The sequence below is a fragment of the Magnolia sinica genome, chromosome 11 (assembly GCF_029962835.1).
Source record: "Magnolia sinica isolate HGM2019 chromosome 11, MsV1, whole genome shotgun sequence".
NCBI lineage: Eukaryota > Viridiplantae > Streptophyta > Magnoliopsida > Magnoliales > Magnoliaceae > Magnolia > Magnolia sinica.
In genome coordinates this window covers 6136886-6154327 of record NC_080583.1, presented here as the reverse complement: position 1 = coordinate 6154327, position 17442 = coordinate 6136886, and the positions used below count along the sequence as shown (strand labels likewise).

At 41.7% G+C, this 17442-nt stretch overlaps 1 protein-coding gene across 1 annotated transcript; it reads left to right on the top strand.

The window, feature by feature from the left end:
• The first annotated feature begins 13976 nt into the window (after window positions 1-13976).
• LOC131219136 (cytochrome P450 CYP82D47-like) lies at window positions 13977-16512 on the top strand. The gene is made up of 2 exons (XM_058214140.1): window positions 13977-14909; window positions 15886-16512. Exons 1-2 carry the CDS (start codon window positions 13977-13979, stop codon window positions 16510-16512), a joined length of 1560 nt encoding a protein of 519 aa, XP_058070123.1.
• The last annotated feature ends 930 nt before the right edge of the window (window positions 16513-17442 follow it).

The window sequence follows — 17442 nt, the reverse complement described above, 5'->3', positions numbered from 1 at the left end:
GAGAAAAGATTCAAAGGCTAGAATATTTCAATTTGGGAGATTTTGCAATAATGGTCTATCCATGATGGGACCCTCATATCAATGGCTTTGATAGACATAACCATTGGCCCCACATTTATAGACTTAGTTCCAAACGCAAAAGTAATTACTCCATATTCATGGGTAGAAATAGGGCCTCCTGAGTTGTTATTTTTTTTTTTTTAATAGCAAATTTTCAGCGGACATGTACATAACTGGGCTAATTGATTCCACGAGAGACTGATCCAACCATGCACAAACTTTTGGCTGGGAATTCTCCACCATGCATTTGTTTTTATGGACCATAGTCCGCTAATTTAGTAGATCAACTAGATTTTGAGACAGATCATGTATTGAGGTGCTGAGTAAACTCTATGGGGCCATCGTGGAAATATGTCTTATCTATGTTGTCCATTTATTTTTTCATATCATTTTAAGGTTATGAGCCCATCCATGTTGAAATTGTCATTGGGCTTATAGTTATGTTTATTTGTCATCCAACCTATTTGTAAGGTCACGTGTAACATCCTGGATTTTTACTGTTTTGGATTTTAAAAATTCCTTGAATTTTATTTTTATTAATTAACTTATAATATCACTTAATGACCATTAGCACTCAATGTTAGTTTATACAGGGGTAGTACCAGTAAAGAACTGCACAAGTCCGTTTAATCAACCGTAGGAAGTCAACGAATCTGCCTGATCAGTTGAACAAGAAGTTAGCCCCATGATTTACTCACATAGGGCCCAAATCTAATCGACTCATCGCTAATAAATCAAAACAATCATAACTAAATTAAAGATCCAACCGAAACCGAGTCAAACAAGGCCCGGATCTTGGCTAATAGACCAATGAACCTCGTTACTCTTTTAGCCTAAAACCAACGGCTTAGAATAATTATGACCAAATCTTCACTTTCACTAGTTATAAATAGGCCACACTATGAACATAGTTAATCCAAACCCTAATCATTGCCCACGAGAAATCTCACTACCAAATTCATTCCAGAAATGCCCCGATTTTCCAAACAAGTTCTAGACCGCTCGTTAATGGGCCACTAATTCCAAAATTATAGAGTAATGTCCGTCTTACTAGGCCTGACGTCCATCGCGAGAGTCGGACCTGGGTACTGCCCAGAACCGCTCAACTTGAGCCAAAGGATGAGTGCATGAGAAGTGCAAATACCTCAAAGAAAGGAGCTGGAACTTAAGTGAATTGGGTTATCCACTCTTATGCAAAGTTGAGGATTTCGGAATGTCGGTTTACGACCAAACTTCACACATAGAATGAGGATATTTCCCTACTCATATCCGTATAGCCGCGACTCCGATCGACCATCGGCGACCGTTGAACAAACTTCTCATCATATCTGTCGATCGGCGCATCCAAATGGCGGGACGATCATATCCATACGTAGATCATTACTAGGGCTAACTATCTTACGATGTATATCAATATGTACACCCCATAGTAGGCCCTAGAGCTTAGAAAGACCCTCCCATAGGTCTAGTATAGTAAAAAACCCAACACTTGGGGCCATTTCTACCAAATCTGGCATTATAAAAGGGCCTCATTTGGGCACCCCCTCTCCCCACCCTAGAAGAGAGAGAAGAGAGAAAGGGGAGAAGAGAAAGAGGAGAGTAAAGAGAGGAAGGGAGAGTGAAGGAGGGAGAGAAAGTGGGTCATAGTTGAAGTGGGGCCCAAGAAAGTTCCATCTTACAAATTTTTCTCTTCTTCAAGGAAACCCTCCACCACAACCACAAGAACCACTTCCGTTGATTGTATAGGTAAATCTCTCACCCATTTTTCTTGAAACCCTTATGTAAGAGAAGATTTGCATGAGGTTCTAACATGCAAGAGTATTGTCTTAGGATTCCGGCCGATCCACATCGAGTTCGGCGCTTTTAGGTCGTTTTTCAAGACCTCAACAATTCATAGGTGCGGATTATTATCCTTAAGTGGTCTAACACCAACTATATCATGAGCCTAATGATTTTGATTGCTTGAATGATGTATTTGAAAATTTTAAAGAAACCTAGGAGTTGTATGTCTTGTCTGGAATTGCACGGAATAGTATGTTTTGTTTAGTTCTTACATGAGGTTGTTCTTGCCTCTCACATGATTTGTTACAATGGTTGATTACATGTTCATGTCTTTTGTGATTTTCTCATAAGGTGTTGCTTTATAACATGTATAATTCCTTAATTCTTGCGCTATCTGGTTCTATGAAGTGTAGGAAGTGCTTAGCTTCCTCACTAACCCACACAACGCACTTGCACCCTTAGTTCACATCATGATTAGCTTTGCTTGGTAGAAACATTGAGATTCTATGTTGGAAGATGTGAACATATGCTTCTACTTGTATTGGATGATAACCCCGATTGTGGCATGTTATGAAATTACCCTCAACCATTGGGTTGGTAAGGGAAATGAGGAGAGTAAAGGTGGTCCTGTTGGTAGGACTATCTTGATGCTAAACTCATGGATTTAGACAAGTGTGCGTTGGCGACAGTAGTTAGACTACATGGGTCACTCGTACCCGATGTCATCTGTCGCGTGCTTGCCTAGACTCGTGCTGTCTAGCCCATTTATTGTCCAACCTTGTTTGTTAATACTGTTTGCTCATATATGTATGTAACCTATAACACTATACAACTATTGTAGCCTATCGATAATCAAATTGAAACGGGTCCACTGCCTCGTGAGCCGGGTATGGTGGAATGAGACACTGTGTCTGAGCTGTCGACCTACGCTGGGGTGCCGTGCCCCCCCGTAGTAATCACGAGTGATCCTTTTCTCTCGCACTCCCCATGTGTTTGAAGTTGGGGATGAAGAAACCGACGGGATTAAGGACCGTGGGGTCTCGGCCTCACACATTAGGGGATCTTGGCCTCGCAACTAGTTTAGGGCATTTGATACGTGGGGTGTATCAGATTTCCCAACCTGCTGGATGAATGGACTTAACTAAGAACCCGGTTAATATTACCATTGCATTGCACTAGCTAGGTTGGCGACTCGGCAGTCGAGGTCGCTCTGAGGGAGTGTTGACATACACGATCGTTAGATGGAGTCGCTCGAGGGAGTGTTGTGGCGAGGGCATGCATCATATCATCTATCATGCATACACATTAATAAGATTAGTTAGATATTTGTAAATGATTGCGTTTCATTAAGTTCATAATATAACTGATGCCTGTTACAACTTAAGACTAATAGCACCTACTGAGTTGATCACTCACTCCCACTCTAGGATGGTGTTTTAAAATACCAACTAGACTCTTCAGTAGATGCAGGTGATGCAGGGTACGGGGAGCATGACGGCGCGAGACTGGATGTTGAGGACAAGTTGTCATATTTCCAGTTGATGGATGGCTCGCCCTAGTTTTGCGAGCGGACTGGGATTGCTAAGTAGGGGACTTGGTGAATCATTCTTTTGGACATATTTTGTTTGTACTTTTGTTGGGCAATGCCTTATGCGACCCATAGTTATAAATTTTCTTTTGGACTTGTAAACATTTAACCTTTCCCATTACAGTTGACTAGTTGTGAATTGTGAATCATGTTTCAAGTAATTCCAGGCTACGTATCTAAACCTTATTAAACGCACTTTAATAAGAAAATAGGTTATAAGTGATACCCATGAACTCGGAAGTTAAGTGTATATACGACCCTCAATTTTCAGAGTGTTACAAGATGGTATCAGAGCAATAGTTTGGAATCAATTGGGTCATGAGTCATGAATTCACTAACGCGTCCGCTGACTTGAGAGGAAACACAATAGAAAACACGAAAATGCTAGGAACCACCCTAGTCCCTGAACTGCCACTCCTAGATGGAAGGTAAGACTCCAAGAGTTTTAGGGTTGGGTAGCGAGAGTAAGTAGTGACGCTAGAAAATAGGTCCAAGAGCCTTACGAATGGCTTAGGCTAAGGAGAGAGAGGATAACAATATTAGAATTTGACCTGGGAGGCTTACGACACGTTTCAGCCAATTCTCGGGCAAGAAGTCGGGAACTTAACGGCGAGACCCGATCCGACTAACTAGGAAATTTAGGTAGTCTAGGCCACCTAATCCCTAAGGGCCCATTTGGCCAACTGCGTTAGGTGGGATTAAGGTGAATGGAATGGTAAGAATAACAATACATACATGTGTAAGGTATTGTCCATAGATTGTCTGTATCCCATGTTTTCTAATACAAGGTTTGGGATTTATGCAATTAAAGGTAAATCGCGTGATTTTCTTTCAAATTACACTTAGAAATCCCATATCACACCTTCCAACACAAGACTTATTCTACAAAGCCTATGAAATAAGTTTTAAATTCCGTCCCACACCCATTCCACATATGCCATTCTCAAATCTTGAGTCCGGAGTAGCATTGCAACCCCATTTAGTACAACTAAATGCCCTTAGCCAGACAGGCCTAAGTTAAAATCTCTCTTTCCAACATATCTCCTTAAATATTCACTTGACATCACCCTATTCTTGAATTTCCCGGGTACATTGGTAGGAACGAGTCGGAAATCGAAAGATTTGACGGTCGAAAACATCGTTCTAGATCAAATGAGTGAATATCGGGTCAAATTTGGTAGTTTCAACCCATTTGGAGGTAAAGAGTTAGAGGTGAACGAACATTTATCGAAAACAGTGAAAATGGAGAAAAACTGAGTTTTGGCCACTAACCGAGAGGAATTTCATGAAATAGATAGTCCCATTGCGTAGAACAGCTTCTTCTCCTACCCCAAAATCGTATATGGTACGTCTCAGGGGGCCTTACCGGCGCCCAAAAAATATCAAATAAAGTGGGCCTTACCCGCAGTGCAGAGGCCCGGCAAGACCCCGCCCGCACGACCCCGCTCGACCACATGACCCTGCCCAACCAACCACATGACCCCCCCCGGGTGTCCAGGGTGTCCGCGAGACCCCGCCTAGCCGGTGGGACCCTGCCTAGACCTCCAGAGGGTCGGCGGGACCCCGCCGAAAATTTCTGCAATTTTAGGTCAAATTCAAAAATTCATATCTCCTTCGATATAACTCCGATTTAGGTGATTCAAAAGTCATATTGAAGCTTAATAAGTATAGTTTTATATCAAAATAAAATAAAAGTTATAATATAATTAAATTTGGAGTGAATTGACAATTGTCCAAAAATTATTAGTTTTAGATGGTGGTTACTTCTAGAATTTTTATAATTCATTTACAACTCCAAATGATATGAAATTTGGTGAGAAGACTTAAAACTTGATGTTAAATCATCATAAAAAATTTGAAAATAATCAAGTTATTAAAAGTATAAGAAACGTTACAACATAAGTCCCCTCCTCCCTTTTAATGTACACACGAGTAAGGCCTATTTCCCTTGCTATTTAGGACTATCTAGAGTCCATAAAACCTATCTCTACTACTCCTATTTCCCTCCACCATCCCTTATAAACCCTAGAGAAAACTCTTCTTCTTCCAAATCTCAAAACCCAATCCCCAAACCCACCATCTTCTTCTTCACTCCACCCCTCTCCCGCATTTCACTCGAACCCTTCCAAATAGGAAGCTCCTCCCCTCTAAAACCCATCCTCAACAACCTCACCTTCAATACTTCTCTCCCAACCATTTTCAAGATCTCAATCCTCTTCTAAAGAAAACCCATCTCCCAATTCCTTATATTCCACAACCTGTTTTCAAATTCTTTCCAAACCCAACCATTTCAACTTCAAACCCTACCTCTCCTTTCCCTCATTACACCCTTCTACTAAGCAATCCAAGGGAAAAAACATCCTCCCCTCACCTTCAACACACCCTCATTCTCCTCATTTTCCTCTCCCAACAAAGGAAATTAAATCCTCATTCTTCAACAAGCTTCTTCTTCTTCTATCCCTTCCCCTCAACTCAACCCCTAACCCATCTCCTCTCCATCATCTCCAAGCCATCTTCCCAAATCCATTCTTCAACCCCATTTCAACACTCTCACCCGGCCCCTCATTCTCAAAGCCCACATCAAACCCATTTTCTCCTCCTTTACAAAACCATTCCATCTCAACAACCACCCTCAAAATCCCACTTCATTCATTCATTCACTTCCACTTCCATTCACAAAACCCATTCACCAAAACTCATTCATAAAACCCAACATCAACCCTCTTTCTCAAAACCCATTCTCAAATTCATTCTCACACCCATCCTTCCACATTCATTTCTAATCCATTTCTCCACGACCCATCCTTAACAAACCTTCCTCAAATACATTCCTAAACTCATTCTCTAGTCTTCTCAAAACCACCCCTAAAATCTTCCCTCCAACGACCCACCTACATTTCTCACAGCTAATCCATCCTAACCGAGGGATATGGCGTTCTTAGCAACCGTTGCCTCTTTTTTCTCCATTCCGGTGATCCTTTCCCTCAAGGGGAAGAAGCACCCCCGTCCTCATCCGACCCAGAAGAATAGTGGCTTAACTTTACGGATAAGTAGTAGTTTGTTTGAGTCAGTAGGATTACTTCCAAGTATTGAAAGATAATTGTAACCTTTCCTGCTTTGATTAGGCCGTATTTCCCTTATGTTTGCAATATCTAGTGACACTTGAAATCCATGCTGTAAAATGTAACTGGCCATGCAATGGCATTTTGGATTTAATAGGAACGTATGAATTGTCTTGAAGTTTTTCTTCTTGTTTGTGAATGCCTTGTATGTATAATTGTTATGCTTGTGAAATTGGACCTATAGGTCTTATACATATTGTGTACGACCCTTGAACAGAAAATGCTCTAGTGTTTAACCTCTTAAGGAACGTCCTTCCAGGAAATGCCTCCGCGGGGAGAAGGTTGATATGTTCGTCTACCTCACGGCGGCCTTGTCGAGAGGAACCTTAAGTTTCTACAAACCTTTTTACGATAGTTGTTTAATCATAAGCACCGTGGGAGACTCACCACCCACTAAATTATTAAAAATGTGAAACTTGAACTTTTTAATAAATTTTGATATCTTCTAAACGTTAAGAATAATCGGACTACGGAATTATGGAACCATACATTTGCGAAGTATTCGCGGCTTAACCCAACTCTCGATCCTGGGTGAATACCGACGAACTCACTACTTTGACCAAGCAAAAGACCAGGATCTACCAAGACTAGGAAGGGATACAACGATCTTTCTGCCCTGGTCAGGTAGAGGATCAACGTATGGGATCAAAGCCTACCACAACTGTCTTTCTGTATTAACCCAATCATAAAGAGTAGAATATACCACCCTTAGGTAAACTTTATCATCAAACACTTAGCATGATAATCATGATTCTGACATTTGTTTTCAAATCTCAAAGGTGAAAATTTTTAAAGGGGGTAGGTCACAATGAGCTAGGCTAGTGTATTATTTATATACCCTAAAACATATATAAACCCGAAACCAATAAAACTTAAGCAAATGAAATGATAATATCTCTGCTTATTACCCTTAGGTAATTTCAGGGACGAAATTATTTTTAAGGCGGGTAGATTGTAACATCCTGAATTTTTACTGTTTTGGATTTTCAAAAATCCTTGAATTTTATTTTTATTAATTAACTTATAATATCACTTAATGACCATTAGCACTCAATGTTAGTTTGTACAGGGGTGGTACCAGTAAAGAACCGCACAAGTCCATTTAATCAACCGTAGGAAGCCAACGAATCTGCCCGATTAGTTGAACAACAAGTTTAGCCCCATGATTTACTCATATAGGGCCCAAATCTAACCAACCCATCACTAATAAATCAAAACAATCATAACTAAATTAAAGATCCAATCGAAACCGAGTCAGACAAGGCCCGGATCTTGGTTAATAGACCAAATGAACCCCATTACTCTTTTAGCCTAAAACCAACAGCTTAGAGTAATCATGATCAAATCTTCACTTTCACTAGTTATAAATAGGCCACACCATGAACATAGTTAATCCAAACCCTAATCATCACCCACGAGAAATCTCACTACCAAATTCATTCTAGAAATGTCTCGATTTTCCAAACAAGGTCTAGATCGCTCGTTAGTGGGCCACTAATTCCAAAATTATAGAGTAATGTCCATCTTACTGGGCTTGACGTCCATCGCGGGAGTCAGACCTGGGTACTACCCAAAACCGCTCAACTTGAGCTAAAGGACGGTGCATGAGAAGTGCAAATACCCCAAAGAAAGGAGTTGGAACTTAAGCGAATTGTGTCATCCACTCTTATGCAAAGATGAGGATTTCGGACCATCGATTTACGACTAAACTTCACACGTAGAGTGAGGATATTTCCCTGCTCATATTCGTATAGCCGTGACCCCGATCGACCATCGGCAACCGTTGAACAAACTTCTCATCATATCTGTCGATCGACGCATCCAAATGGTGGGACGATCATATCCATATGTAGATCATCACTAGGGCTAACTATCCTACGGTGTATATCAATATGTACACTCCATAGTAGGCCCTAGAGCTTAGAAAGACCCTCCCATAGGTCTAGTATAGTAAAAATCCAACACTTGGGGCCATTTTCACAAAATCTGGCATTATAAAAGAGCCTCATTTGGGCACCTCCTCTCCCCATACGATTTTACCCTAGAAGAGAGAGAAGAGAGAAAGGGGAGAAGAGAAAGAGGAGAGTAAAGAGAGGAAGGGAGAATGAGGGAGAGTGAAGGAGGGAGAAAAAGTGGGACATAGTTGAAGTGGGGCACAAGAAAGTTCCATCTTGCAAATCTCTCACTCTTCTTCAAGAAAACCCTCCACCACAACCGCAAGAACCGCTTTCGTTGATTGTATAGGTAAATTCCTCACCCTTTTTTCTTGAAACCCTTATGTAAGAGAGGATTTGCATGAGGTTCTAACATGCAAGAGTATTATCTTAGGATTCCGGCCGATCCACACCGAATTCGGCGCTTCTAGGTCGTTTTCCAAGACCTCAATGATCCATAGGTGCAGACTATTATCCTTAGATGGTCTAGCACCAACTATATCATGAGCCTAATGATTTTGATTGCTTGAATGATGTATTTGAAAACTTTAGAGAAACCTAAGAATTGTATGTCTTGCCTGGAATTGAACGGAATATTATGTTTTGTTTAGTTCTTACATGAGGTTGTTCTTGCCTCTCATATGATTTGCTACAATGGTTGATTACATGTTCATGTCTTTTGTGATTTTCTCATAAGGTGTTGCTTTATAACATGTATAATTCCTTAATTCTTGCGCTATCTGGTTCTATGAAGTGTAGGAAGTGCTTAGCTTCCTTATTAACTCACACAACGCACTTGCACCCTTAGTTCACATCATGATTAGCTTTGCTTGGTAGAGACATTGAGATTCTATGTTGGAAGATGTGAACGTATGCTTCTACTTGTATTGGATGATAACCCTGATTGTGGCATGTTATGAAATTACCCTCAACAATTGGGTTGGTAAGGAAAATGAGGAGAGTAAAGGTGGTCCCGTTGGTAGGACTATCTTGATGCTAAACTCATGGATTTAGACAAGTGCGCGTGGGCGACAGTAGTTAGACTACATGGGTCGCTCGTACCCAATGTCGTCTATTTCGTGCTTGCCTAGACTTGTGCGGTCTAGCCCATTTACTGTCCAACCTTGTTTGTTAACACTGTTTGCTCACATATGTATGGAACCTGTAACACCCTACAACCATTGTAGCCAGTCGATAATTAAATTGAAAAGGGTCCACTGCCTCGTGAGCTGGGCATGGTGAAATGGGACACTGTGTCTAAGCTGTCGGCCTACGTTGGGGTGCCACGCCTCCCCGTAGTGACCGCGAGTGATCCTTTTCTCTCGCACTCCCCATATGCTTGAAGTCGGGGATGGGGAACCTAATGGGATCAAGAACCGCGGGGTTTCGGCCTCACACGTTGGGGGGTCTTGGCCTCGCAACTAGTCCATGGCATTTGGTATGTGGGGTGTATCAGATTTTCCAACCTACTAGATGAATGGACTTAGCTAAGAACCCGATTAACATTACCATTACATTGCACTAGCTAGGTTGGCGACTCGGCAGTTGAGGTCGCTCTGAGGGAGTGTTGACATACGCGATCGTTAGATGGAGTCACTCAAGGGAGTGTTGTGGCGAGGGTATGCATCATATCATCTATCATGCATACGCATTAATAAAATTAGTTAGATGTTTGTGAATGATTGTGTTTCATTAAATTCATAATATAATTGATGCCTTTTACAACTTAAGACTAATAGCACCTACTGAGTTGATCACTCACTTTCACTCTAGGATGGTGTTTTAAAACACCAACCAAACTCTTCAGTAGATGCAGGTAATGCAGGGTACGAGGAGCATGACGGCACGAGACTGGACGTTGAGGACAAGTTGTCCTATTTCCAGTTGATGGGTGACTCGCCCTAGTTTTGCGAGCGGACTGAGATTGCTAAGTAGGGGACTTGGTGAATCATTCTTTTGGACATATTTTGTTTGTTCTCTTGTTGGGCAACGCCTTATGTGACTCATAGTTATAAATTTTCTTTTAGACTTGTAAACATTTAACCTTTCCCATTACAGTTGACTAGTAGTGAATTGTGAATTATGTTTCAAGTAATTCCAGGCTGCGTATCTAAACCTTATTAAATGCACTTTAATAAGAAAATAGGTTATAAGTGATACCCATGAACTAAGTCGAGTGTGTGTATAATCCCCGATTTTCAGGGTGTTACATCACGTATACATGAATTAGGGGAAAACATAAATATCACTTTCATTCACAACTTTTTTGGCCCCAAGGTTTTTTAATGATAAACATTCAATTCACATTGTTTCATTTGGTGTGGCTCACTTGAGCTTTGAATATGCTTCAATTTTGGACTCATGCCTTAAAGTGAGCTACTAAAACGGATGGACAGCGTGGATAAGTTACATACACCATGCATGGTGGGCTGCATAGAATTTACTTAGTACCCACACAATCATCTTCTAATACCTCACATTTAAATTTAAGTTGATTTGTATGTAATGCATTGGATTCAAAAACTATAAATGCATTGAAATTTATAATATATTTATAGGAACTTAAATTTGATTACTAAATTAACTTTTACATCCTAAACAGTATGTGTGAAAAGAATGATATTATAATAAACCCATTGAAATATATTGTTAGACAAAATATGATAAAATTTCAAATTAACCTCAAGTGGACTACAAGCATATGATCACAAACGAACGACTAATCAATGTTTTTCATTCGACAATTTATACATCCAATGTTTGGATGGCTTTGATCATTCTATCGATTACAATTTTAATAATGTAGTCGATGATGTAGTTGTTTTGCCACATATACAACACATTCACGCACAACTTTTCTGCCTTTAAAATTAAGTGAAAAATAGAAATAATTTTAAATCACAACACAGGTAAAGATTTCCAATTAAACACAATAAAATTGTGCGTTCGAGTAACCTTTACTCTTAATACCCGGATTTCTGCATCAACACCTTCCAATCCAAGCGTTCAAACGCTTTTTGATTCCCTCTATATGTGTGTGTAATTGCCATATAATTATGTGTATGTGAGTTTAATGAAAATTTTAGAAGACACTTTTTCTTAATGAAATTCTTTAGAAGATGCTTTTTATTTTTTAAATCAGGACTGTTGGACTGTTTCGGACCAGAACCTGTAGCCTTTTCGAGTTGGGTCCCTATGATCCATACTTGGGTTTTTGAACTAGATCCACCTCATCACATCTTTTCCAGCTCATTCAATCCAAATGATTTAAGCAGGTGGCCTTCCAATCCTGTGGGATGCATGTAATGAATGCACTAGATGTCATGCACATATCATGTGGGCCCCACAATAGTCGGAACGGCTACTAGCTATGGTTGTGACACTACCACTAAGTGCACCTCTTAAATGATAAAATCGCAGTGGCACCACAGCTTGACCCGACCAGACTGGTGGATGGTCCATGCTTTTAAGAGCGACTCATCCAACTCGGCTCATTCATCCTTGACTCGTGCGAGTCACGAATCGAATCGAACAAGCCGATTGGACTCATATGTCTGTTATCATATCGTTTGACCGTTGAATATATCTCGACACATTATCGATTCGTAAACTACATCGCGATATTTTGGGCCAAGATTTTCAACGGCTTGACCATATAAAATTTTGAAGAATAGGATGGTGTGGACCAATCACGATGCAGAAGAGTAGGACTTTTCTACTCGTGGCAGAACGTTTGTACGTACTTAAAACGTCTAATGCTTTTGATCACTACTGTGAACACACAGCCGCATTTTTTTATTTTTTTATTTTTAATGGTTTCTGCGATTCCGTTGAATTATACCATTTGGACTTTGAATTCGCGATTGTTTTGCGTGATACGAATTCGTCAGACGTGAGAAAAAATGGCACACGTGGCATTTCGTAGGGGAGAAAATCCGGCCACGCGGTTTGGACGGTAGAGATTGACGTGCGTGCCAATGTCAAATGGGAAGAAAAAGCTTTGGTAGTCTGGCGGAGTGTGATGGTTGATACCCATGCACTCAAAAGGTTTACTACCTACCAACACACGTGCCAATCTCCGAGATTGAATCCATCGATCAGGAATATTTTCGGTGGGGCCCACCTAATGGACGGATTAGATCTTGTAAACATGCACCAAGTCGGCACGTGTTGTAGTAGATAAGCTAACTTATTCATCGTATGCGTGCGCTCGGTTTGCACGGAACTCAAATCTAACCGTCCGAATCATAGGGGACCACTGTAGATCGTTCATGACCTGAATATCAGATCGACAAGAATGGTCCTAACCGGCGATTAATGGACATAGGTTTGTTGAGTGTATACCGCCAGCTATCATTCATTTGACCATCTGTTGCAGGTCCAGCAATCAATCATTATCGCATCTAAAGTGGGGCCCACGATTTAGATGGTTCGATCTGGGTTACAAACACTCCAATTGTACAAATCATGAGTGCATGCGTGTGAACCGCCATCCTCTGCGAGTGTACCAAAAAAATCACCACCACATAAAGGACGCGGGATGTGGAGTGAGTCGCTCACCACACTTTACCGTTGTGTGAAGACTCTGTGGGGCCCACAGTCATGAATTTGTGTTATCCACTCCCCCCATCCATTTTTAAATATCATTTTATGGCAATATAACAAAACTTAAGTTTATAAAAACCTTGAGTATACCACAATTAAGAAAACAGCGGGGGATTTAACGCCTGCCATTTAAACCATTTTGGGGGTCACAGAAATTTTGAATCAATATGATATTTGTTTTATATCTTCATACAGATATTTTTGACCTTATTAATAGATTGGATGGAAATTAAACGTTATGGTGGGCCCTACGAATGTTTTAACAGTGAGAATCATTGTCCCCACTGATATTTTTGGTGGTCCATTTGAGTCTTGAAAATTATTCATTTTTGGGATAAAGTCTAAAATTATCTATTCAAATTGATGAACGGTGTGGATATAATAAATACATCATTTTTGGGGCCATGTAACTTTGATCTCCTTTGAACCGTTCAATCCCACACCCCGGGGATTGAACTCCCACCATTAAAATTTTCTTGGGAGCTACAGAAGTTCTGGATCAATCTGAAAATTTTCTTTTCCCTCCATCCGTGGGCCCTAGCAAGGTTTCAACAGCGGGTGTCATTATCAAATATGCTTCCTGTGATGTGGTCCACTTAAACCTTGGATCTACCTCAATTTTTTGTTTCATAATATAAAGTAATTTGTAAAAAGGGATGAACCACGTGGATAAAACTCATAAATCATGGTAGGCCCCACAAAGCCTCCGTTGGACCGTTTCCATTCAGGCGGAGTTGCACGCAATCCCCTTCCCATAGAACCCCAACATCTGACCATGACTTTTTAAATTAAAAAAAGAGAGAATGTACCATCGCTCCACTCTATAAATACCGGTGCATTCCTTTGCATGGAATATCACAACACAAGATTCTCCAACTCATAGCTATGGATTCACTTCTCCAATTGCAAGCAATATCTAGCCTTTTTGCATTAGCTCTCTTCTATATTCTATGGCTATCAAGGCCAAAAAACAAGAAGAGCAATGCCCACAAGCCACCAGAGCCGTCCGGTGGCCTTCCCATAGTGGGCCACCTCCTTCAGCTGGCGGGGCCCGATCCCCTCCATCGAACACTTGGATCCATGGCTGATAAGTATGGCACAGTATTCATGCTACGGTTCGGATCACACCGTACACTTATCGTGAACGGTAGAGATGTAGCAAAAGAGTGCTTCACAACCAACGATCAGGCCCTCTCGGCCCGCCCCAAGAGTGCGTTCGGTGATCATATGAGCTACAACTACGCCATGTTTGGATTCGCGACGTATGGGCCGTACTGGCGTGAGGTCCGTAAGATCGCCACATCTCAGCTTTTGTCGAACCAACGGCTCAAATCGCTCATGCACGTCCGGGCCACCGAGATCAGCACGTGCATGGATGGATTGTATGGGTTGTGGATTGAGAATGATCAACGGCCAGTTAAGATGGACATGAAGAAGTGGTTGTATGGTCTCGCATTCAGCATCCTGGCCAAGATGATCATCGGCAAACGCTTCTTTGGTACAATCGACGGTGATGATGAGGCCGTTCGTGTGCGGCGAGTGATGCAACAAGTATCTTATCTTGGTGGGGTATTTGTACCGTCCGATGCGCTTCCGTTCCTTAAGTGGATGGATTTGCAAGGGCATGAGTGGGCCATGAAACGAACGGCTGGTGAGATGGACACGATCATATCGAGCTGGCTAGAGGAACACCGTGTGAAGAGGCAGTCTGATGGGCCCCACAATGATCAGGATTTCATGGACGTGCTGTTGTCGATCCTGGAGAGTGCCCAGGTCCCTAGCTATGATACTGATACCATTATCAAGGCCACAGTACTGGTAAGTTTACGGTGTGGATTTATTTGTGGGGGCCGACTCGATCTGCATATGATCATGGTGGCCTGATGGGATGATCCTATCCATTCAAACAAGGGCTTGATCAGAAATGGACGTTCAGACCATTCTTGTAACGTCCATTCTGCATGTCCTTATTTTCGAACGCGGATTGCGTCCAACCCCCGGCCCGTCTCCTGTTGGGAACGAGCAAGATCTTTGATGGCCACCATGATGTATGGGTTTTATCCACACCGTCCATGCAATTTTATGCACTGTTTTAATAATAAAGACCAAAATTTAGGCAGATCCAAGGCTCAAGTGGACCACACCACACGAAATAGCGGTGATATTGATTATCACCGTTGAAACTTTTCTTGGGCTAACCTTGATATTTATTTTCCATCCAACCTATTCATAAAGTTACATAGACATGGATGCAGAGAAAACACAAATATAAGCTCGATTGAAAACTTCTGTGACCCCTGACAAGTTTTCAACGGTAAGAGTTTAATCCCCATTGTGTAGTCCACGTCTTTCTTGGATCTGCCTCAGTTTTAGGCTACTATCCTAAAATGATATGGAAAATGGATGGACGGTGTGGATAAAATCCATACATCACGGTGGCCACTCAAAGCTCCTGCCCGTTGCGGGGTGGGACGCAATCCTCGTCCCTTGTTTTCATGCATTTGAGTACGAAATCATGGAGGTTTCTAGTCAAAATCAGTCTACGGTGGGCCCCCTCCCATCCAACGGTTCCTGTTGATCATAGGGTGGTCCATTTATATGGTAACTGATCATAGCTCTTAAAATATATGATATTCAAACTCTTCAGGTGGGCCACCCAGTTCAAAAACATGGGATACTTTGATACTACGTGTTCAATTTCTAAGTGCCTGTGTATCAAGCATCACACCACACCAGAGTATTAATTAACTCCCACTGATTCACTTGATTGAAATAGTATTGTCATTCTCTGCAGATGATTATTGAAGCTGGATCGGAGTCTATGAGCTCTGCACTGATATGGACCCTCTCTGTACTAATGAACAACCGCCACGTGTTAGTAAAGGCCCAAGAAGAGGTGGACCGCCACGTCGGCAGGGACCGACACGTGGACGACTCAGATGTCAAGAACCTGGTCTACCTCAATGCCATCATCAAGGAAACGCTGCGCCTGTACCCGCCATCGCCGCTCGGTGTCCCGCACGAGGCCATGCAAGATTGCTACATTGGTGGATACCATATCCCCAAGGGCACACGTGTGATGGTCAATATGTGGAGGCTGCACCGGGACCCACACGTGTGGTCGAACCCACACGAGTTCCAGCCAGAGAGATTTCTCACTGATCACATGGACACGGACTTTAGGGGCCAGCATTTCGAGTTTATGCCGTTCGGATACGGCCGTCGATCTTGCCCAGGAATGCCACTCGCACTCCCGACCGTTCACTTGACACTCGCTCGTCTAATCCATTGCTTTGAGTGGGCCACAACAGATGGTGGGCCTGTGGATATGACGGAGACGTTACAGACTACTCTCACCAGATCAGAACCGTTGGAGCTCGTATTCACCCCCCGACTCTCTCCTGAGCTCTACAAGCACTAGAGAGAGAAGTGCCATGTGCGTGTGTTCAAGATCTAAGCTGTCCATCTAGTGAATCTTACCGTACAGATTTTCTATCTGAAAATCAAACCGATCCGACCATCAGATCGGTTGTAGTGTTTGAAACAAATGATTGGATTGGCCAAGTTTTGTTTCCCATATTGTGGCCCAATTTTTGAGCGGACTGGATTGATTTTCCGTAATGATATCTAATTGGTGGGACCTAGCTGATGGATGGCTTGGATCTAGCACATGTATTGGCTTAGAAAAGCTGTAGTTGTTTGTATTATTCATTCATTTATTTTTCATTTTCATTGTTTGCATTGCATGTATATATTACTAAAGAATTGTATTGAATAATGAGTGAAGAGAATTCACGTTGGATATTAATGAGAAATAAGTTCTTAGATTGTTTAATTTTTAACAATAAGGACCACTTTTTCTGATCCAGACCGTTGATACGTTTGGACCCACCATGGTTTTATAATAGGCCAAAATTTTTAAGAATGTGTGATCCTGTACATCCCATCTAAGGGTGTTATTTAGGACCGTTGTTTTGTTCTCCTCTAACCACCGGTTAGAATTGTTTGATATCGTATTTTTGTTTTCAAACAGTATTTATACACTGCGAGGTTCAGATCATAAGGGCTGGATCTCTTGATGATGGACCCTACATGTACAAACCAGTGGTAGATGTCTGTTATTTCACCCAGAGCTTTGGGACTTGGAGGAGATAGTCACATCATCCATCTGGATTATCTAGTACATGTGACCCACATTTCATGTGTGGACGTTAGTGTAAGGTTGTGGCCCAGTTAATGAATGGCTATGATCATTTGAATGGCACAAACTTCGGTCAGTGGCCTAAATCATCTCAAACCTACCTAATCATTATACACGTGCCTCAATATAAATTTCATGGAAGGACTCTGC

What these genes read in the sequence shown, in the direction of transcription:
- LOC131219136 (XM_058214140.1), top strand. Translation starts at nt 13,977, where the DNA reads ATGGATTCACTTCTCCAATTGCAAGCAATATCTAGCCTTTTTGCATTA. An exon ending in TTATCAAGGCCACAGTACTG is followed by an intron (nt 14,910 to 15,885) that starts GTAAGTTTACGG and finishes CATTCTCTGCAG; the next exon opens with ATGATTATTGAAGCTGGATC.